Source organism: Dipodomys merriami, unplaced genomic scaffold, assembly GCF_024711535.1.
Source record: "Dipodomys merriami isolate MVZ:Mamm:240054 unplaced genomic scaffold, mDipMer1.0.p SCAF_38, whole genome shotgun sequence".
In the NCBI taxonomy this organism is placed as follows: Eukaryota; Metazoa; Chordata; class Mammalia; order Rodentia; family Heteromyidae; genus Dipodomys; species Dipodomys merriami.
This window is the reverse complement of record NW_027205381.1, coordinates 9,910,744-9,933,880: the sequence shown is the minus strand read 5'-3', so window position 1 is coordinate 9,933,880 and position 23,137 is coordinate 9,910,744. Positions and strand designations below refer to the sequence as shown.

The window sequence follows — 23,137 nt, the reverse complement described above, 5'->3', positions numbered from 1 at the left end:
ACATCAAATGATGTGTTTGTTTATATCTCCAAACCACACTCAAAAAGCTCGCCTATGATTTATCTTTGAGATTCAATTTCATCACATCAGTCCCCAATTTACCGTGCCCGGTGGGTCTCCAGTTACAAGCACGTTGTCCACGCCTCTGTCTTGTATAAATTAAGAATGGGATTGCCTTCCCCAGTGATGAGTGGAGAGTTGAAAAGGGAGGTTGCTCCATTTCACCTTCTCCATTCTAAGGCCCACATGCATTCAGCTGCAAGAAAGTTAGCTAAAATGAAGATAGAGCATTGGTAAACTGAATTTCTCTGGTCTGTGAAGAATGACTCTGCCTACCTTTCTGGTCGTGAAAGATAGCAGCATGGCTGCAGTTCACTTGCTCGTTCTAAGCAAGGCCTCTTGAAGGAAGAAAGCTTTTTCCCTTCTTGTTTTGCTGGAACTGGCTTGATAGTAAGTTTTTAGTTTCCTGGTTTCAAAACTCACTTATTTATTTACTTGAGTGTTTGCCTTTCCCAAGTGAGAACTTGTTTAAAAAAAAAGTGGGGGAGGAGTGGCATTGCTGGGCGTTGGTGACTCACATCTGTAACCCCAGCTATGAGGAGGCTGAGATCTGAGGATCATGGTTACAAGCCAGCTGGGACAGGAAAGTTCATGAGACTCTTGTCTCCAATTAACCTAAAACCAGAAGTGGAGCTTTGGCTCCAAGTGGTAGAGCACTAACTCTGAGCACCCGGAGTTAAGGCTCCATGACTGACCAGGAAAAAAAAGAGGGTAACAGTGATCAAGATACCTTGTACTCATGAACAGATCATTTGAATTGAAACCTTTTAAACAACTACTCAAACATAACAAAATCTAATGACAAATTTGTGATTTTCTATTGCTTTTAAGAGCTTTCTCACACAGCATATATCTTCACCATGTAAAATATACAATTCAACAATATTTCAGAATACTTACAGGACTATGCAGTTGACACCTCATTCTTAGTTTAAAAGATTCTTTTCGTCCCTAAAAGAAACTTTGACTTCATTAGCAGACACGCATTAGCCCCTGCCTGACGTCATCCGTTTTTCCTAACAATCTCCCCTTTTAACTTGCATGAATTTTGTTCTTTCTTTTTAATTCTATTTAGGAAAATACAGGAGACAGAAGCCCCAGGCACCAAGACTGGCAGAGGTTGTCCTATATCTCCACGAGCAAGAATGGCAGCATGGTCTGTCTTCTCCCAGCTCTAAGTTCACTACTGAATGTGTCACTCCATGCTGTTCAGGAAGTCTGGCTCCTTCTATGCTAGCTAATAAATATGCAATTCACACATCCCAGTGAAGGGTGCAGATGGTAGGAGGTGGTGGTTCTCTCTGTTTCATGTGGACATCGTGAAAGTATATGAATTTCCTAAGGAATTTAAGATTATCAGGAGAGGAAGCCAGCCTTCTTCCCTAGATAGTTTTATCCACATGACCCTGGAATAGAAGCAGTGATAGCGCTAGAATTCTCAGGGAAGCAGAGCACAAAAGCATTTTTTTATTTTGGCCTGAAGGAGTCAGAGATAAACATCAAGGTGCAGTCCTGCAGCCCCCTCACCTATTCACAGTCTCCATCTGACAAGTGTTCTTTATTTTCTTTGTGACCTCTTCCAGGGGAGACCCCCTGAGGAGTGTGAGGCTGGATGAAAGCCTCCCTTACCTTATAAGTAGACCCTTAGTCCTCACTTGAAAAGGGCCTCCTTGACCTATGACCTTGTATGGTATCATGGGATGAAGAGTGTTAGACACTGCTGCCACCACACATACCCCTATTCAGTGTGAACCTGTGACAGGGCCTTCCTCTACCCCTCTTTGGTCATCTCCACTCCATACTGCACCATCTCTGTCTCTACATTTCCAGCTGACCTGCCAGTCCACACATACACACACACACACACACACACACACACACACACACACACACACACACACACACACACACACACACACACACACACACACACACACACACACACACACACACACACACACACACACACTGAACACACACACTGGTGCCAGTACTATAGAGCTCAGTGCATTTCATTCTGGGAAATAAATCATGTCAACCCAAAACTTCAGTGAGATTAAAGAATAGATAGATATTTGGACAGTGCTTTTTTCTTGGAATCAAAGGATCATCTCAGATACTATCCCAAGAAACCGTGGTGTAGTTAATTAATGAGAGATGTGTTTTTAAACTTCCCCAGGGTATTGTAACAGGTAGCCAAGAAGGGAAGTCACTGACCCTCTCACGTGAAGCTTCTGCTCTCAGTCTTCTCTTATCAACCTTAATAATGTCACCTTCTTCTACCTCAGGAGTGCATAATGCTTCTCCATTTGGGCAGAGGATGTCTGTAAACCATTCTGTTGTATTGTCTACTAGTATACATTAACTGTACAGAGTGAGGGGCGTCACTGTGATATTTACACAAATGCATAATGATTTATGTTGCTCATGGTCAACCTCCCTTTCTTTATAAAATATTTTATTTATTGATTTTTTATTATCTTTATGTATTGTACAACATGTCAGTTTATAACTGTAATGCATCCTGATCAGTTTCACCCCTTTCATCATTCTCCCTGAAATCTATCCAACCTCACCCATCTTTTCAAGTTTTCTAGTTCCACTTTACCTGTATACAATATTATTACTATACATGCTGGCTATTTTTGTTTGTTTGCTTTGTCTCTCCCCTCCCATTGCATTAGATCTCACTCTTCCCACACTAATTCTATGTTAACTTTCTGGTATTCATTTTCTTAAACTATAAGTTAAATGTTCAAAGTAGTTGCACCATGGTAATCTACTCTTGTGTATGCCATACTTCAGTTAGTTTGATTATGCATATATGAATATAGCCTCATATATATTTTCACATATGTTTATATTTTAGAGCAAACTTCGACATGTGAGAGAAAACACATGCCCTTTGTGTTTCTAAGCCTGACTTTATTTCCCTTCACTTTTCTCTGCAATTGACATAATGCTATTAATCTTTGTGGTAGATGAATAAAATTCATATATATATATATATATGTACATTTTCTTGATACATTTGTTCACTGTAAGGCATCTGAGCTATTTCAATACCTTAATGATGATGAATAGTGCAGCTGTGAACATGGTGGGTGTCTTATCCTTACTGACAATCTTTTGACATATACCTAGTAGTAGATCATAGGGTAGTTCTAGTTTTCGTTTTTTGAGGAATCGCCAGAGTGCCTTCCACAGTCATTGCACTAATTTACATTACCACCAAGAATGTGATAGATAGGACTCTCTCACCACTTACATCCTCATTAGCATTTGTTGTTAGTAAGAATGCTTACTGGAGTGAGATGGAATCTCAGTGTTACTTTGATTAGCATTTTCTTTATAGCCAGAGATGATCATTTTGTGTGTGTGTGTGTGTGTGTGTGTGTGTGTGTGTGTGTGTGTGTTAATTGAGCATTTTGTAAGAAGTCTCTATTTTGCTCCTTTTTTGAGTTATTTAATCTTTAGGGTTTAGTTTTTCTTAATCTCGCGGGTTTATTTTGGTTATTAAACCCTTGTGAGATATATAGCTGACAAAGATCTCCCATTACCTAGGCTGTGTTTTTAGCTTAGTAACTATGTCCACTGTGCAGAATCTTAACGTAATCCCATTTGTCTATCCTCTCTCCTATTTGCCAAACCCCTGGAACTCTACTCAGGAAATTTCTGCCTGTGCTCATAATATTCTAAATTTTCCCCTACTTCTTTCTGCAATAGTTTCTCTATCTTATCTCACTCCCTTTCTTTTTTAAAAAGATTTTTTAAAATGGCTTTCATTACTTACAAACAAGTAGGTGTTCCCTGTCCCGGGAAACACTCTAAACATACCAATCAATATCATCCTAAAAAGTGCATTCTCAGTGTGTTGCAGAACTGAATATTAGTATATAGTTGATATCTTCCATGGCACCATTTGGTAACTTAGCGTCGCTGGACTCCTCTCCTTTGTTGTGATTAGGGAGCTGAGTTGACATCAAAGCTTTGGGACTCTGAGGAAAATCATTTCCATGAGGCCGCTGTCAGTTTTTCTGGTAGAAAATTATAGACAGGAGAGCAAAAATCTGCTAAGAACAATAGTGGCTGCATGTACCAGTCATATAGTTACCCATCAGCTGAATGCCCAGTCATATGAGAGAAAGAGAGGTGAAGGCTAACACTGTATCCCAACTTGAAAACTCTGTAGGTAGTGAACAGCATGGCAAACGTGTTGATTTTGGTGTATTGTATACTTCAACCTCATTGAGAATATTTTTTTTGTCGGTTGTGGGGCTTGAACTCTGGGCCTGTCCCTGAGCTCTTCAGCTCAAGGCTATAGCATTCTACCACTTGAGCCACAGCATTACTTCCAGTTTTCTGGTGGTTTTATTGAAGATAAGAGTTTCATGGACTTTCCTGCCTGGGCTGGCTTTGAACCACAATCTGCAGATCTCAGCCTCCTTAGTACCTAGGATTATAGGCATAAATCATCAGCTCCCAGCTACTGAGAATAAATTTTAAATGTATTCACCACAAAATAATAAATTTTACATGATAAAGATGTTAATTTCATTCAGTTTTTCATGTGCTATTCATAAACTATAGCATCACCATGTTCCCATATATATATATATATATATATATATATATATATATATATATATATATATATATATATATATATATATACTTACAATGTACTCTTTACAAAAGAAACAAACAAAAAAAACCACCTACAGGTGAAGCAGGAGATGGGCAGAATGCAATGGGAACACAAGTTTCCCTTCCATGTGGAACACAAAAGTGGGTGGAGTGGAGTCAGCTTCTATAGAGAAGTGCTACTCTGGGTGGATATCATTTGAGATATCACTCGGGGCCTGTGCCCTGTCCTGTAGACTCCTGACTTCTCTGAAATCTGTTTCTCCAACTCACCACTCTGTCCAAGACCAAAGCATAAGGGAAGGAACTCACCCCTCCCCACCTCGTGTGCTTGGCTAAGGTAGGGAGAAAGGTTTTTACAGGATTTGCTCTGTTCTTTTCTGCTTAATAAGAATATACCATGAAAAAACCTAGCTCATATTTTCTTAAGGAACATTGTGGAATGGAGAAATGCAAAATATATTTGACCTTCTAATTGCTATTTCACAATAACAATCCTAAAACCTGCAGAGGAAAAATCAGTTTAATAAGCTGGAAGGCCTTGAAATTTTAGTCTCTTTCCTTTTCTTTGTCTTTTTATTCAAAGAGGTGATTCATTTATGAGAAACATTATTGAAAGGAAAAGGAGGAAGAGATATATTTAGAAAAAGATTTAAACACATAAAAAAGTGATAAAACTGTAATATGAGATCTGTGGTACTTAAGAGTTATTAAATTTGAAAAATTGTGTGTACATGTAATTGTTACAGAAATAACTTTCTTGGTAAGTATAACAAAAATGATATCAGCACATAAAGAAAGTACTGTTTCATAGCCTGAATCTAATCAGTGCCAACAATATATTAATTGTTCAAGTTCTTCAAAATCTCTAATGAATTTTCTTTTTTTTTTTTAATTGTATTTTATTTTATTTGAGAACATACTGTACAGAGGGGCTACAATTACATGGGCAGGATAATGCATACATTTCTTACCAAGCATTGCAGCCTCCTCCTTTGTTTACCCTTCACTTCCCTTCCCCGCCTCCCCCCTCCCCCTACCCAATTTTACCCCCCACCCAATTATACCCCCCTCCCCCCCCCCACACCGACATTGTAAAGCTGGTTTTGACATGACATTTTGTACTTCTCATTGTTGCAACAGGTCCACCTGAATCCTTAAACGACTTGTTTGTCTAATGAATTTTCTACCTCAGAATTTCAGTCATATGGAAATGAACTTTGGGCTGTCTCATTAATAACAATGGGTTATTAAAAACAATGCATCTTTGGTGAGCTCCTGAGTCTTCAAAGTTTACAGAACTGGTATGGCAGAACTGAAATATTTTTTTCAGGTTTTCTTTGTAAATTTTATTTCACTTAAGAATACTTTGGAAGACTGCTCCAATTGTCAGGAGAAATGGAGTTCTGGTCTGCTGTCAGTTTTGCATTCCCTTTAACTAGACTGTTTATGACACTCAGTAAGTTACTCGCCCCAGAGACTTAACCATCCAATATTCTCATTTCTACACAGGTCTGATCACTACAACTGCAAGGAAATTGGACAGAGAACAGCAGGCAGAACATTTTCTGGAGGTAAGTACATAAAAGGAACTGCTTTTCAATAGAACTGACTTCCACTAACTCCTGTCACCTTTGTCACAGACAAGGACTTGAATATATTTGAATGGGAGGGTTTTGATGGAGTACTGCTCTTGGGATGATTTGTTCAGAATTTGAAGACTTCTGGGGCCTTCTTCTCATGGTGAGCAGAAAAAGGATTGTAGAGCAACTCAATCAGGCAGGTGTGTGGATTTCAGTTCTCATTATCCAAAATGTGAAAATTCAAAAGCAGAGTGGTCCCAATGAAGAGGATAAAGAAAAGTAGTATGGCAGTCCATGTTATCTTCGTCTTGCAAGGAGTGTGTGCGGCTGCTCTCCTTATTTCTTCCCCCACCATAGAAGCGATGAAGAGAAGGTACAGGTAGATTCACAGCCCAAAAGATGGCTTCTGAAACCATAGAACTTATTCCTATAATTCATTAAGACAGTAAATTCATTAAGACAGTAAACTCTACAAGCATGCTTTCTAGAGATAGTGGAAAAACATGACAAGGGAGAAAACAGATAGGTCATAGTTCCATGGCACATCCTTTCCATGGTTACAGCATCTTTATTAGGAAGCTTGGAGTCTGGGTAGTCTGATGGCACTTTGGTTTAGGTGGCAAGTATGGCATGGAGTGGACAGCAGCGTTCAGAACAGCAGGCTTTGTGAAGGGTGCATAACACACTCGTGATTTCATAATGATGTCACATGTCTTGTCTGGAGTGGCAATGATGGGCAAGGAAGGCAAATACAGTCAAAATGTTTTGTGTGTTGTGAGAAGGTGGAAAATGGAGATTTGATAGAACTGGTTTAGGAAGAAGGAAGGGGAAAGGAGAGGATGACGCTGATCATGATACATAGTATATATAAATGGACAAGTTTAAAATGAAGCCAAATTTGTGATACTAAAAAGCAGCGATCCCTGGATTAGGTCCTTTGTCTCTGTGGCCTCCAGTAATGAGGCCACAGCACAGAGGAAAGAAGGAAAATGGTAAAGATTTATTCAGGAAGAAGATAAGCATAGCTCCTTGTAGGGGTCTTGAGGAAGGGCACTACCTGCAGTGCATTGGGCAGAGATTAATAAGATGTCTCTAACAGAGACTGACATGACTCTCAAGCCCATTGGCCAGTCTGTAGGACTTACTAGTCCTCAGACCCAAACAGAAAATTCACACGGCCTCCATGAGCTCTCTATGACTCCTTGAGCACCTCTTGACTGGATGCCCATGCCAGCATACACCTCTGGGGTCAGTAAGTGCACTGTTCCAGTGCAAGTCTTCCAGAGGTAAGGGACCATGGCATGCCCAGGGGCATCAGGCATGACCGTTCAAGGCGTGGTGCTCTGATGTTTAGGAGCTTGCCTTTGCCAGTGTTCAAGGCCATACTCAGAGAGGCAAGGCTTCTGTGGGAAATGCTTTTGCCCTGATTGCTTAGCGAGGCTTTCACTTGTACAGCTAGTTGAGATACTAATACATAAAACAAAATGATTTTAATGCCTCAGAAACACTTGAGGAATGCATCTACCACACCTGACAAGCAAACGTCTATCCTAAAATCTTAAGCAGAAGCCCATATAGTACCTTCCATTAAATAGTAAATATTTATAAAGAAAACTGGAGCAGAAACCTGCACCCTTGGTCTTGAATTATGGCCCTGGCATGATTCACTTACTGCTGTGGATGATGCTATTTAATTGTCCTGGGCCTCATTTCTTCAGCCATGAAATGTGCCAAGTAATTACTAATCAATATGCTTCAAAGGCACATGGTTAGGATCAAGCCTTATGTTTTGTATCAAAGTATTTCTTGAAATTTCTAAAGTATAACACATAGGAGAGGGTTATTATCCTTTTAAAATATTAGTATCATCTCATAAATATAAATGACTCTGGGCTGCCAAAATATAATTATAATAATTTGTTTCCTATTAATGGACTACAGTACCTACCTGGTCTAGAATTTGAGTATACTTGCCAGAATAATAGCACCTTATATTATCATTCTGTTGACTTTTCTTTTCAGAAGAGAGTGGGCGACACTTGGCGAGGCTATGTACTTGAATAGAGGAATCCATGACTTCCTGGCAGGAGGAGGGAACTTGTCATCTTAGCCTAGGAATGGGGCTGAGATCACCTGCTGCCTTGTGCTCACAAGGGGGCTTACCCAGGGTGTGTGATACAGAGACTGTTATAGGAGATAAAATTATGCAATTGTGTTTTCTAGATATTTTACTTTATTTCCCAAAAGAATCTTTAATAGTTCCACTTCGGGGCAGGGGGTGGGAGCCCTGGTTATGGGCTAGAACTCAGGGCCTGGGTTCTGTCCCTGGGCTCCTTTTTTTTTTTTTTAAATAGTTGGGAATCCATTAAACTTGAGGCTTTCTTTTTTTTTTTTTCTGGGTCCGGTCGTGGGGCCTGAACTCTGGGCCTGGGTGCTGTCCCTCAGCTCTTCAGCTCAAGGCTAGTGCTCTACCACTTGAGCCACAGCACCACTTTCGGCTTTTTTCTTTTTGCTTATGTGGTGCTGAGGCATTGAACCCAGGGCCTCATGCATGCAAGGCAAGTGCTCTACCACTGAGCCACCTTCCCAGCCCCCTGGGCTCCTTTTGTTCAAAGCTAGTCTCTACCACTTGAGCCACAGCGCCATTTCTGGTTTTTTCTATGATTAACTGGAGATGAGAGTCTCATGGACTTTCTTGCCTGGGCTACCTTCAAACCATTATCCTCAGATCTCAGCCTCCTGTGTAGCTAGAAGCATGAACCTGCTCCTGGCAGTTACATATTCTTTACAGACATAAATACTGAGTCACCACTTGGTACTTAGTACTTGTAAAGTTGGAGATCTAGAACATAGTTTCTCAATACATGGTATAATCTCCATGGGAAAGCAAGGTATATTACTTAATAACTTTACAATGTTATTTCAAGATTAAAATATATGTGAAACATTCAGTCCAGGCTAGCATTAAGTAGGTGCTCAGGAAAGCATAGTATTGATTATCTAGGTCTTAATTATTATCATAAGGTGATTTAATAGCTGAACTCTCATGAAGATTTTAGTTCAGTTCTACTCTCCAGATAGTTCAGTAGCCCTAGGCAACTGCTATACTTCTTCTAGAAGTATATTGCTACTGTGTAGCAGTAGCAATCACTTTATTCAGCCTTGTGTATTAGGGACTTCCCTTATGCTGCGGAATACGGAGTGAGCTGGGAAGTTGAAGAGCCACAGGATGAATGAATAAACATTATAACTTCATACAGAAGTTGCAAGGCTGCTAAAAGGATGTACCATGATACTTCCTGGAAGTGGTAGCTTATACAGTATTTCGTAGACTGAGTGGGAAGGCTTGTTTGAGGAGGTGACACTTGATGACAAGACCAAGACTCTGTTCAAGTAACAGAGCCAAGGCCAGTGTGAAAGAGTATAAATGTGAAGGGCAGCAGGCAGAGACTGATATGAAATTAACATGGAAAAACAAACAGAGAGCTGTGGTAATAGTAATGAATTTTCTCCTGAGTGCAACTGAAAACCATTAACGAGGTGACAAGATGTGATTGTCACTGTAATGTAAAGTTAGGCTGGGGCGGGGGGGGGGGGGGAGAGGGTGGCAAAGGCGATGTGGGGGGTAACCAGCACCAAGGATAACCAGGAGATTGTGGAAAGCTTTCAAGCTTTCCTAGAGATCCAGAAGGGTGGTCTGGAGAAGGGTCAAGGCAGTAAGTCAAGAACAGAATTGTCTAATACAAATCCCATCATGAATCAGAAAAGCAGTCAGCTGGCTTTTCTGTTTTTCACAGTTGAGATCTTAAAGACTGAAGGTCATCTCAATGCTGCCAGTTTGCTCTCAAGTTTATACCCCTGCCTTCCAACGACCAAGAGCCTCTAGCACTCAGCCTTCCCATTCACTACATCCCTTGCTGAGGCTTTCAAAAACTACCTGATTGCTAGTGTTGGCATGCTCTCTATGCCTGTTTCTATTTCTGATTCTCTCTCCCTCTCTCTCTCTTTCTCACCCTCCCTCCTCCCCTTCCCCCTCTGATTCCTTCTTTATTTCTTCATGGGTTTCTCTCTCACACATAGACACATAGTTGCTGTCACTCTGCATTGTTCATTTCTTGGCCACATTCATTTTATTCTATATAATACTGCTGGGATAGTCTAAGCAACGTCCCCTTTTTTGTTTCTGAAAGAACCATGGACAGGCTATTGCTTTTAGCCTATTAAAAATGAGTAAAACACTGTTATTGACAGTGTAAGGTAAGGTTCTCTATAGTATACAAGTTTTGTAACTGCTTATGCATTTTGTGAGTTGTGAGGAATAAGCTATAATTAACTTCCTAGAAAGTAGAATCTTTAATTGCCAAGATAACTTTCTGCCTCTTATACCCATATTAACCTTCTGGCTCTCTTACCTTCCCTTGCCAATAAAATGAAGTTAATTCTTTTTAAAAGGACATGTTTAAGAGCTGACTGGCAGGTATGCTTCTGTATACCTAAGCAGGAAAATACTGATGGTTTGTTGTAGGTAGCTACTGCTATGGTATAAGACACTTTAATTGTATACTGCAGGCACTCTCTACATTGGTTTAAGATGATCTAGTGTTACTATTTATGAGGTATTAAGGTTTGTGAGAACATTTACCTTATATCTATAACTATCAGAGGAAGGTTGTAGTTCAGAATCCAAAAAACTTGATAAAGCAATGAGAGCAACAAGGAATTATGGGAAAATTTACTTCTAAGTGCTAACTCTTGTCTGGCTTAGAAGTATTATGCAAAATTATTACCATTGGATGACCATAAGTCAGAAAAAGACATTTCATCCCTAACTTCCTTATCAACATATCCAATTCATTAGTAGAAATTTAGGGCAGCTAAGTTGACCTTGATTCTTGCATGGGGCAAGAGAATGCAGGCAAGATTCAAATATAGTAAACATGATAGGAAACTTTATTAGGAAAACAAATATGGCAGAGAAAGAGAGCACAGGGCATAGTTACACCACAAGAAGGCAGCATTTCAGCCTGTATCCGCCGTCTTGTCAGGATCTTGCTATACAGAGCTTGGCCTTGAGTTAAATTGGAATCCTTGATGACTGCTTTCTAATTGATGGGTCTCCTTCCTCTTTTGTATACAGTTGTGGCACCAAAAATTTACTGTCCTGCTGGGTACTCATGGCTCACTCCCATAATCCTGGCTACTCGGGAGGATGAGATCTGAGGATTGTGGTTTGAAGCCAGCCCTGGGAAGGAAAGTCTATGAGACTCACATCTGCAATTAAGTACCTAAAGCTAGAAGGGGGCTGTGGCTCAAGTTGGCAGAGTGCTAACATTTTAGCTTAGTGATTATGACTTCAGCCCTGATTACTTTGTTATCAGAGGGGAGAATAAATGTGTTAACTCTTCGTTGTTACAATCACATGTACAGATTGTTTACTTACCTGTGAGACAGTTAAGCTCTGCCCCTCTCCCCGCCCCACCAAGTGGTCATGAAACCGATTCATCAATGTAGTGACTCCAAGTGGTGTGGGAAACCTGGGTGTTAAAGACAAGCATGCCTGAGTTGTTTTTGCTCACAGGAACTTTTTTTCTTCCTGGTCCTAGACCTTGAACTGTGGACCTGAGTGATGTCCCTAAGCTTCTTTTGCTCAAGATTAGCGTTCTACCACTTGACCTACAGCACCATTTCTGCCTTTTTCTGTGATTAATTGGAGATAAGAAGCTCTTTGACTTTTCTGCTCAGCCTGGCTTCAAACCATGATCCTCAGATCTCAGCCTTCTAAGTAGCTCACAGGCATGAGCCACCAGCACCTGGCTCTCACAGAGCTTTTGAATAGGCTACTGAACCTAACTAGACACACTTTCCCTCACCTGGTAAGCAGGGTAGCAATTCTAACAATTCCTACTGCAGGCTTAGTATAGAATAGATTATATAGCCTGGTGCTCTAATTCTACCTACTGAAGGCTGAGATCTAAGGATCATAGCTTAACACCAGCCTAGACAGAAAGGTATGCAAAACTCTTATCTCCAGTTAACCAATGAAAGGTCAGAAGTGGAGCTGTGGTTCAAGTGGTAGAGCGCCAGCTTTGAGGGGGAAAAAAGAAAAAAAAAACAAGCAAGAACTTGAGACCTTGAGTTCAATCTCCAGTATTTGAACAAAATAAAAAATAAAGCAGATTATTAAACTACAGGGCTGTGGACAGCACAGACTGACACACTGGCTTTTATGATCAAAGAAGCTACATATTGTACATCAGGAAAATAGGATGCACTCAATAAGTGAGTATTATGAATGAAACATTTTCCCCCAACTTTAAGTGACATGAAGAAGGACGTCTCAACACCACAGAGAACATGGGTTTGAGACAGAAAGAAAGAACACATCGCCTCCTTCATCTCTATGAGGTTTTCCAAGTTAAATTCACTTCAGTCCTCTCTTAGCTTACCTATAAAAGGGGAGTAGCTATGCTCAATAGGAAATGTACTCATTACCTTACTCATGTAACTGTAACCCCTCTGTACAGTATCTTTACAAGAAAAATATATTAAAAAATAAAAGGGGAGCAGCATTACCTCCATAGTATGTAAGCTACACAGAGAGCTGGAATACACAAAACACCAAACTGCTGTTTGCCGCCCCCCGCCCCCCGCCAATCTCTCCTTTTTCTCCTGTCTTCAGGATCACAAGGTCATTTCCCTTTCATTTTCTGCATTGGCCCCAGTAGTCTGAATGACTTATAACTCTGTTCTTAAAAGATGCATCTACTTAAAAACAGATCCTATAGTCCTGGCTTAATTATGTGTGAATCTTTATTTTGCTCACTGAAAGTATATCCTTTTGCCCCTTTTTTGATCTTAAAATGGTTCTCTGTTCAGGGCCGGATGGTTCTAATAAAAGTCTTTCAAAGGGAACAAGAGAGAGTATTTTATTTGCAAATCAGAAAGGATGACAAGGCCCAATGAGCAGCATGCAGGTCGTGAATGAGAAATGATGTTGCATATATGTGCGTCATTTGAGAATTCAGGGAAGGCAGATAGATTTAATAGTGAAATATAAGCATCAAAACATATTACAGAGGAATACAATATACCTATAGGAAGGTATTTTATTTAGTGCCTGGCTTTTTACAACTCATGCATCATGCTCACATAAGATGCAATCATGGGCAGTTTTTGCTTCCTATTCAAAAAATCCCCATGAATGTTTTTGTTTTCTGAGGGAAAATGTCTGCTCTTCAGTAAGTTTTCTATAATATTTCCTCTGGCCTGAGGATGCAGATTCATTTCTTTAGAGGATGTATATCTCATGCATGCTAAGGGTATGGATTTGAATTCATCTTCTCTGCCCATCAAGGAAGATGCCCATTAAGGCAGGAATATGTTCAAAGGAGACAGAGCAAGTTTATTTGAAAGGGAAAGGAAAGTAGCAAATGGAAAGTAGTAGGACTCTCCATTCCAGAAGAGCTCCAAAGAGGAGCCCAGTGGAATCAATCCTCTTCAATGTTGGTTTTTATAGTTTGAGGCTCCTCCTATATCTCCTCTCCACTGGAGGCTTTGTACTAATTGCTTAATGACTTTAAAATGCTCTGCACTGGCTTTTTTCATTGATGAAGCAAGCATGCAGAGCATTGTAAGGAGAAGTAGTTGAGTAGGAACCCAAGGCATGATGGGTACAAGGAGTGTCATGATGTTCCATTTGTGTGTTCTATATGTGTCTGCCATGTGTTATATGTGCCATTTCTTATCCCTATCTACCCAACAAATATTTCTTTCCATCACATCCCTAGCAATTTCTTACCTCAGTAAGCATCTGCTTTTGAAATGCTGATAATTAATCCATTAGGTGGTCTGTATCTTAATAATTTATCTATAAGAGAAATGGCTACCTTAAAACTCTCTTCAGGCATCATGGCACTCAAAAAAATGAAAACAGGAAAAGTTCATGTATGAACTTGCTGTATGTGGCAAGTATTCGTAGCAAGAAGAGAGCTGGTCTCTGCCATAAGACCCCCCCAGGAGCATGCCAAGCACATGCAGGCCCAATGACTGCCCTGTGACATGCCTGTTGAACTCCTTCATTCTCTCTTCCTCACCAACCCTTTCTTGGACCTCTGTTGTCCATATTTTTATTGCATCCATCAGCTCCAACCAAGTGAATGGAAATCCGCTGTGGTGTTATAGTGAAGTATCAAGTACCTAGCATCTTGGGCCTCATGTTGGACCAGGCTCAAGGTTCTCTTACTGGTGTTACAATACTTTTTCAGGTAGCTGATTTTTCTTTGATGTTTACACCAAAGTTTGTTAGAGCACTAAACTATGGATCACGTAATGAGTTAGTTTAGTTCCTGTATTTGTATCAAAGGGCTAGGTGTTTTATTCATCAAGAATGAAGTGCCAGTCACTGTCAGCTCACACCTGTAATCCTATCTACTCAGAAGGCTGAGATCTGAGGATCACAATTCAAAGCTAGCCCAGACAGGAAAGTTCATGAGACTACTATCTCCAATTAATCAGCAAAAGCTATAAGTGGTGGTATAGCTCAAGTGGCAGAGTGCCAGCATTGAAGTAGAAAAACAACAAAGAGAGAGAAAAAGTAAGTCTCTGAGTTCAAGCCCCAGAACTATCAGCAAAACAAAAAAATAAAAGAACAAAGCTTTCCTCCTATTATACAAATGCAAACAGAGACCTAGAAGAAAGGAGAGAGAGTCAAAGTCATGAGCTTCTGCCTAGGAATGTCTGGTATATATCTTAGATCTTCCTCTTTTTAACAACAAATATGCTCCTGAATGCTTATCAGAACACTGAAATGTGGCAAATTGCCTGGTCTGCTCTTGCAATCATTTTGTAATAACCAGTGATTGATTGAATGAACCAGTTGTCAAGTCAGTTCACTGTCAAGGATCAATGTCTACAAATCTAAAAAAAAAAAGGAGTTTTTTTCTTTTCTTTTATGTCCTTTGGGTGTCCACCTATCACCTACTGTACCATTCCTTTGCTTGTCATTAACCACTCCGTTCTGGGTGGCACTCACTCAGCTACTGGGCGCTGCTCTGAGATCCAGCATGAAGTTCACCTGAGAGGAGCACTCCATCCACATCCTGGCACTAAGTCAGACTCCAGCAGGAAGGTGCTGGTGGCTGAGTTACGTCTTCCTCCAAATCCATGAGTTGAAAACTGTTAACTCTTAGAATCTCAGACTAGAATATGTTTAGAGATAGGGTATGCAAAGAGGTCGCTCAATTAAAATGAGGTGTTAGGGTCATTCCTAATCCAATATCAATGGTGTCCTTAGAAAAGGAAATTTGGACATATATAGAGGGAAGACCCCATAACAACTGAAGAAGGAGATAGGAATGAGAAAACAAACTCCTCTACACCTCAATCTCAGACTTGTCACCTCTAGAAGTATATGGAAGTAAATTTCTATAGTTTAAGCCACTTTGTTACAGCAGGTTGAACTGAGAGCACAGCCCAGTCTCTTGCTGACTTTCCATCCGTGCCCTCCTCACACTACCATCTTGCAAGGCTATTTAAATGTATTAGACTTCAGCGAGGGTCATAAGTAACTACAATTACAGGACAGGAGAATAAAACTTGCATATAAATATGATGGTTCTCATGTTCAATGCTACAGATACCAAGGGAGAAAAACTTGCCAAAGCAAATAGTAATTATCAGAGTAAGTACATTCAAAACAGAGTGCAAGATGGCCATAGAGCACCATAACTAGTCAGAGCAGCATGTACACAGGTGGGTGGAGATGGGAACATAGTAGACGTGCCTGACACCGGCAAAGAGGCACAGGCAGTGGCAAGCATGGAACTAGTACCATCAAAAAAAAAGAAAGGAAAAACAAAATGAAATCAGATTTACATGCAAATCTCCCCACATCAACTGTTACATGTTCATCTTAAATATTTGCAAGTAAAGAGTCCCTGTTTTACAACAGTTGACAGAAAATAAATTATTTGCTTCCATCCTTTCCCAATGAAGTAATTCATGCTTTTGTAGAATGTGTGGAACATTCCCTGTCTTTTTTTTGGTCGGTCGTGGGGCCTGGGCGCTGTCCCTGAACTCTTCAGCTCAAGGCAAGCACTCTACTGCTTGAGTCACAGCACCACTTTCGGTTTTTTGGTGGTTTATTGGAGATAAGAGTCTCACGGACTTTCCTACCTGGGCTGGCTTTGAACCGCAATCCTCAGATCTCAGCCTCCTGAGTACCTAGGATTACAGGCGTGAGCCACCGGCGCCCGGCTTCCCTGTCTTTTCTTTACCCCACATCTTCTCAAAATGTGAAGAAAGAAGGAAAGGAAGCAAAGGAAGAAGGGAATGGGAAGAAAGGAAGGAAGCCACTGGCTATGTCCTAAATAGTATGGTAGAATGAGGAATTGGTTAACCCTGTCTTCACAAGCTACCTCTACCCCATTCAGGGAAGAGAGGGGGCCTATGGTCGGGATGGTGCTGGTATGGGGGCCTGAACTCAGGACCTGGTGCTGTCCCTTAGTTTTTCCCTCTACCATTTGAGTGACAGCTCCACTTCCAGCTTTTGGTGATTAATGGGAAAGAAGAATTTTACAGTCTTTCCTTCCCTTGTGTGGCCACGATTGAACCATGATTCTCAGCCTCCTGAGAAACTAGGCATGACTCATGGTCACCTGGTGAGAGGTTCTTTGGAGGGTCCTTGGATTATTACAGTGTTATTGCATGGGTGGCGTGTCTGCTGCGCTCTGCTTGCAATAGTTCTTAATTTTTAACTTTGTCTCACTGGGCTTCCATTTATCCTTTTAGCTAATAGTCTGTAGGCAAACACTTGTAAGCACTAGAAAAACTGTCTGGAATCTGCCACATGTAGCCAGCCCTTAATTTTTCTTATTGTGAGAGGTTGCATTTGTTTTGTTTCTCCTTAAATCTGAACACTAATTAGTAGAACAACAGGAGATGAGATCTGTTCACTTAGTCCTGGAAAGGTACTTCTATTCTGTGGTGTAGCCTGGAAATGGAAATGAGCTGGTTTTGCCTGCCCTGCTCACAGAACTGGCAGGCAGATAATTGCTCCAGGCAGGTCACAGCTTGCTGAGCTGTACACACAGGCTGTGGGGAGCTAAGGCTCTGCTTTGTTTTCACTTCTGAATGGTTTCCCAATGTGCTGCTATGTGGCTGCTTCCTTCCAGTCCTCCAGGCAAGCAGCTGTAATGTCCCCAGGCACTGGTTGAGATTCTGGGGTGAGCAGAAGGAGAGGAGACTTGTTACCCCAAAGGTCTTGCATAAATGGCTCATCCTTAGACAAGAGACTCAAATTTCACTCATGATTTTAAACAATCATAATAGCTCCAGCCCCTCAATCATACATCCTGGGAACCCGATTGGCTTTTCCCACCATAGTGCAATCATGGTAAACTGAGCCTTAACCCATTGCTTCCATGGAACCTCTTCCCTCTCTCTCTCCTTTTGGGTGGCTTTTCTAGTTTATTTTTTGTGGCTTACTCTCCAAACCAGTCTGATTTCATTCAGGCTCCTCAGAAGCCATCGAAGCCCATGCCCAGCACAGTTGTGTGTGACCCGGCTGAGCATTTCAAATGTATCTGTGGACTCAGGGGATGACGTGGCAGTGGGTTTAGAACATGACATTCAACTCAAGAAATTCTATTATTAATTAGAAAAAGCTACTACTCTGGCCCACTTCCTGCCTGCCTTTGTTCAGGAACTTTGAAGTGACTTGCTCTGGTGGCTTAGCAGAGGCTACCAACCCTACTTATTTTGTGGCAGGACTGCTTTGGTGAAATGTGAGATGTTTGTTCAGGTAAAGATGCACAACACCCAGAAAAAATAAATCAGGAGGGTCCTGGATGTCAGAACCCATACAAAACTGTCAAAATTCAGAAAACCTGTAACAGATCTGGCCATGGTATGTTGTTAATGTTGTTGTTGTCTTATGTATTTTACATAATTATTCAATCCAATGTTTTTAAAAAGTAAAACATCTTTGATAATATGCCTTAACTGTAAACTTTAAAATTTCCATCAAACTATCTTTTTTACTATTAATGTAGGGAAAGAAAGTTAAAGTATAGACAAACAGTCATTTATCAGGTGTGAACTTGTGCCAAATGACTTCGGCTAAACCTCATTCTCCTTGCTGATAAAATTGGGACAGTGATAATTTCTTCTTCACATGATTTTTTATGGCAAGTTGCAGGTGCAATCAAGATACTGTTTAATGTGGGTTAGCTATTGTGATTAGAAACTTTAATGTTTCCTTTGTGATTCCTGGAGTAGTCTTCTTTAGACTCAATTCAGAGCCCTTGGGCTACCATAGTATATATTAGATTGATACTTTGACCTGTCATTGTTAAGTATACTTATGATTCTTTAAAAAATATGGGCTGGGAAGGTGGCTCAGCGGTACAGTGCTTGCCTCGCATGCATGAGGCCCTGGGTTCAATTCCTCAGCACTACATAAGTAGAAAAAGCCAGAAATGGTGCTGTGGCTCAAATGGTAGAGCACTAGCCTTGAGCTGAAGAGCTGAGGGACAGCGCCCAGGCCCAGAGTTCAGGCCCCACAACCAACAAAAAAACAATTATTTTATTTTTTTCTGAGCTTCAATATATTGTACAACAGAATTATAATGAACGTGTCCATGCAAGTGTTTGGTGTGCTTCATCATCATCACCTCTGCCATCATTCTCCCCCATTCATCTGTTCCCTTTCCCCAGATTCACTTCACATCTCTCTGCCTTTACTACATATGTACATTGAATACTCTGCTGATTTGTACCCTGCTCACTTTTAAATGTATCCCCTCCAGTCCACTACACTTGATCTCATTTTAGTTTCATGTTATTGATTTTGTTAAACTGTTGATTGTCAAAAGGTTTGTTTCATGGAGCTTCACTCCAGCATGTGCTATATTTTAGTTAACTACAGAACATATAGCAATAACACCTGGAGAAATTCTCAACATCCCTGGCGGTAAAGGAAATGCAAATCCAAAACAATACTGAGATTGCATGGCACCCCAGTTAGATGGCCACCATCAAGAATCAACAAACGTTGGCAAGGATATGGTGGGGTGACGGGGGGGGAGGGGAAGCACTCTAATACATTGGTAATGAGAACATAAATTACTGCATCCACAAGGGAAGGCAGTTGGGAGATTTCTCAAAACTACTTATGGTACTGTAATATGATAGTATGCAAATGTGTCCAAAGAAGTTCCTGGAGCTTAGTCCATGTTCAAAAGAAGATTCTTTCCTTTTCTGGAGAAAAGTTCAAAGTCTCAGAGATTGATGAGCTTTCTTTTGCCACATCATAAACTTAGAATAGCTTGTTCTCCTAAGATAGACTAATGGTTCAACCCAGGGGCCTGGGGTGGCTCAGATCTGCCTTGGCCTATTCCTCCAGGATCATAAGCCCTTAGGGACTTTAATTATATTTATTCGTTCATGAAATTGGTGTGTTTAATATTTAAATGTCTCAAGGGAATTTTTTTGTGTTTTATTCTGATGTCCAAACCTCACTTGTGTGGAAATAATCAGGTGCATATGGCTTTTTTGGTGATTTTCAACGGAGTCAGTCACAGAGGTTTCTCATAGAACAGTTAGCACCCAGTAATAGACGCCATAATTCAAAGATCACTGCCTGTAGCAAGTTTCAGTGGCACCTTTTCTTCAGGCCAGTCTTTGGCCTGAAAACCACAAGATCTGATATATGGAAGTTTCTTAGGCTCTTCTTACCCTCCCACTATGAGTGAAGATTACCAGTTGGTGGAAGAGCTAGAACGAAGAGCAGACTTCTTTCTACTGACCGCACCTAAAATAATACCTGGGTCATGACAAGCACTCAATGAATATTGACTGACAAGGTATTCCACAACCGAGTAATCTCTGTTTGGCAGGGTGCACTGACCTATACCACTGCTCTGTGCAAAGCAGGCCATGTAGGCAAAGAATGGGCCTGGAGCAAAGGTTGCCAGTGTCCAGAGTGCCAGCTCTCACTGTAGACCAGTCTGCACTGGGACCACTTGCCAGCCTGCCAGCCCAGCTTGGGTTTGCAACGTAAAAGCAGCTCCTAAATCGCATTTACCTCCCTGAAATAATCTATCATCCTCAAAAGGTGATAAATATATAATTCAGAAGGAATATCAAACATTTTTCACGAATATCTAACATTTTACATTTCCTGGCATACTACTATACACTTTTCAAGATGCTGATAAATCAGACATGGAGCTAGGCTCTATGCTAATGTACACTTTTCTAATAAGCTATTGAGATCTAGTCCACTTTAGGTGACTGCTTTCTAAACCAACAGAAAAAGGTCAATAATTTTTTTAATATATAATTCCTCATTGCTAGTCTTCCTGAGAGCCTTGTAAAGACAGAGCACTTCAGACTACATCAACAGATACTACAGAGGTGGTGGCTTCTGCCCACACCACACTGTCCTCTGATTTGCTCCATGTGAACAAGGGCATTGGATCTTTTCTTGCTGCATATAAATTGAATTTTTTTGTTGTGATAGTACAGAAGGGTTACACTTGCATGAGCAAGGTAACGAGTACATTTCTTATCAAGCATTGTAGCCTCCTCCTTAGTTTCCCCTTCCCATTCCTTCCCATCTCCCCACCCTGCACTTCTTTCCCACCTCCACCAAAGTTGTAAAGTTCGTTTTTCGACATATCGTCTTGTACATGTCATTGTTGCAATGGGTCCACCTGTATCCCTATTTAAACAATTTGTTTTTTTCCTTCCCCTCCACAAATTATACCAACATCAAATACAGTGAAAGCAGGGGTTATACCATGGGGGAGGGACATACAAAGCAACAAAGAAATCATCTTATAAATATGTGAATTTTGTGAATGGAATTTTTACTTTCTTGGGTACTAGAAGACAGAGTTCCTTTTTCCTTGTATGGTGGAGGGCAACTTCTTTGTCACTGAAAATTGATTTGCAAAGTTCCATGATTACTATGTGAAGGCCTAGGTAAAAGAAAGACTGCACTAAGTTGAAAAACACATCCTAGATAAGAGTTTTCCGGGCAGTAGATAGACTCTCCTGGTGTGCAGAGATATCTCTTGTTTGGTTTGGCCAGAAAGAATGATAACTTTTGGTAATTCAGCATTTTTAATAACAGAAGATTTTGTTCTGTATCAGCAGTAGTTAATGAGTGCTTGCTCCATCTCTGGATGAAAAATTACAAATTTCCCTTTGCAAGGCCATCTAGATCCACAATGGGTGCTTTGATACACAGACCCGTTTACCCAAACAATGATTCCAGGAGCAAGTCATTTAAAAACTCCTGTCATACACAAGGACATAAATATGTAAGGAAGACTGAATTCAATTTTTGATTAATTAAAGTGTGTGTGTATGCATTCATATATGTCTTTCTATATCTATATCTCTCTATAAAGATTATTTATTACATATAATCTCTATATATAATATCATATATCATATAACATATAAATATATATTATAATGTAGTATATAATAAATAATCTCTATAGAAAGAGATATCAATATAGATATCTATGTTTCAGTGAAAGGGAAAAATAGAGTCTGTGCCAAAATTATTCTTCTAGAAATTCCATTCTGTCTGTGGCAGGATTTCAAGAGTATGATTATTACTAATTATAAATTAATTGGAAACATATAACTGATATATAAGAAATATAATAAATACCCTCTGTAAAAAATGAGAGGAGCCAGGAAAAACAAAGAGACATAAAGATAAGCCAATAAGAAAAATTAAGAACACACATGATTTCTCCATTCAGTGATGATCACTTTATACATTTTGTTATACACTCTTTCACAGCTTTTTCTGCATTTCTGGATATATAGTCAGTCATATACTACATATAATTCTGAAGTAAAGATTCACTGACATAACACTACATATTTTAGATAATCTTTTTCATAGATTAATTTATTGCACGCATTAATAAATCTATGTGCAACATATTTTCCCCTCAGGAGATACCATTAAACATCAATCTGTGTTAGGGTTATAATCACCCCAAGTAAGGGACTAGCCACCGCTTTTTCTAAAGGGATGCATAGATAAAGCCAGCCCTGTGCCCTAGTTCCTCTTTTCATAATTTTACTGTGTGGATTTAGTGCCTGCCGTGAGGCTGTGGACTCACCCCACCTTCTGCCTGTAGGTCACTTGAAAGAAAGGCCTTGGACATCATCTGATGGAATGTAGCAGAGAATTAGAGAGACATGGCCAGATTTGATTCTATCAAAAATGAGCAAAATCCCCTCCCTATTCCAAGGCATATTATTCTTACTTATGGCATTCTCTTATCGAAGGAAAAATATATGTAAAAAATACATAAAGATTTCTAAAATAGTGAGAAAATGACTGCTGCATATTAACACACCACTGAGAAAATTAAGCAGTTTATCCACAAGTATATGAACTTCTTTCTTTCAAAGAGAAATCTATAATACTATCTCATTGAAGGAAAAAATGATACAAGAATCTTCTAACAAAAGTACAAGTATAGCCTAAAAGTCATATAACTTCAGAGTTCAGAGTACTTTAACAATTATCTAGGCCAGATCAGGAACTATTTAAATTTGAAATGAAATGTCTGGATAAACATTTGCTAACTCCAGGCATGAAAGTAGCATTTACATTTGGCAAAGCTGTCTGCATTCTCAGAAGAGGGGCTTGACATGGCTTTGAGAGGGCACATAGGTCTCCCATGTTCAAAAACAAAATCCCATGAGAAAATGGAAGTCATCTGGGCGCCAGTGGCTCATGCCTATAATCCTAGTTACTCAGGAGGCTGAGATCTGAGGATCGCGGTTCAAAGCCAGCCCGGGCAGGAAAGTCC

General features: G+C 40.2%; 1 protein-coding gene across 6 annotated transcripts in view; it reads left to right on the top strand.

The window, feature by feature from the left end:
* The window catches only part of Fat3 (FAT atypical cadherin 3), a 694,044-nt gene that overhangs the window by 488,406 nt on the left and 182,501 nt on the right, over positions 1-23,137 (top strand). For all 6 annotated transcript variants that reach the window (XM_069989544.1, XM_069989542.1, XM_069989543.1 and 3 more), the window contains exon 4: positions 6,217-6,278. In XM_069989544.1, coding sequence (XP_069845645.1) covers positions 6,217-6,278 — 62 coding nt within the window. The remainder of the gene's footprint in view (positions 1-6,216; positions 6,279-23,137) is intronic.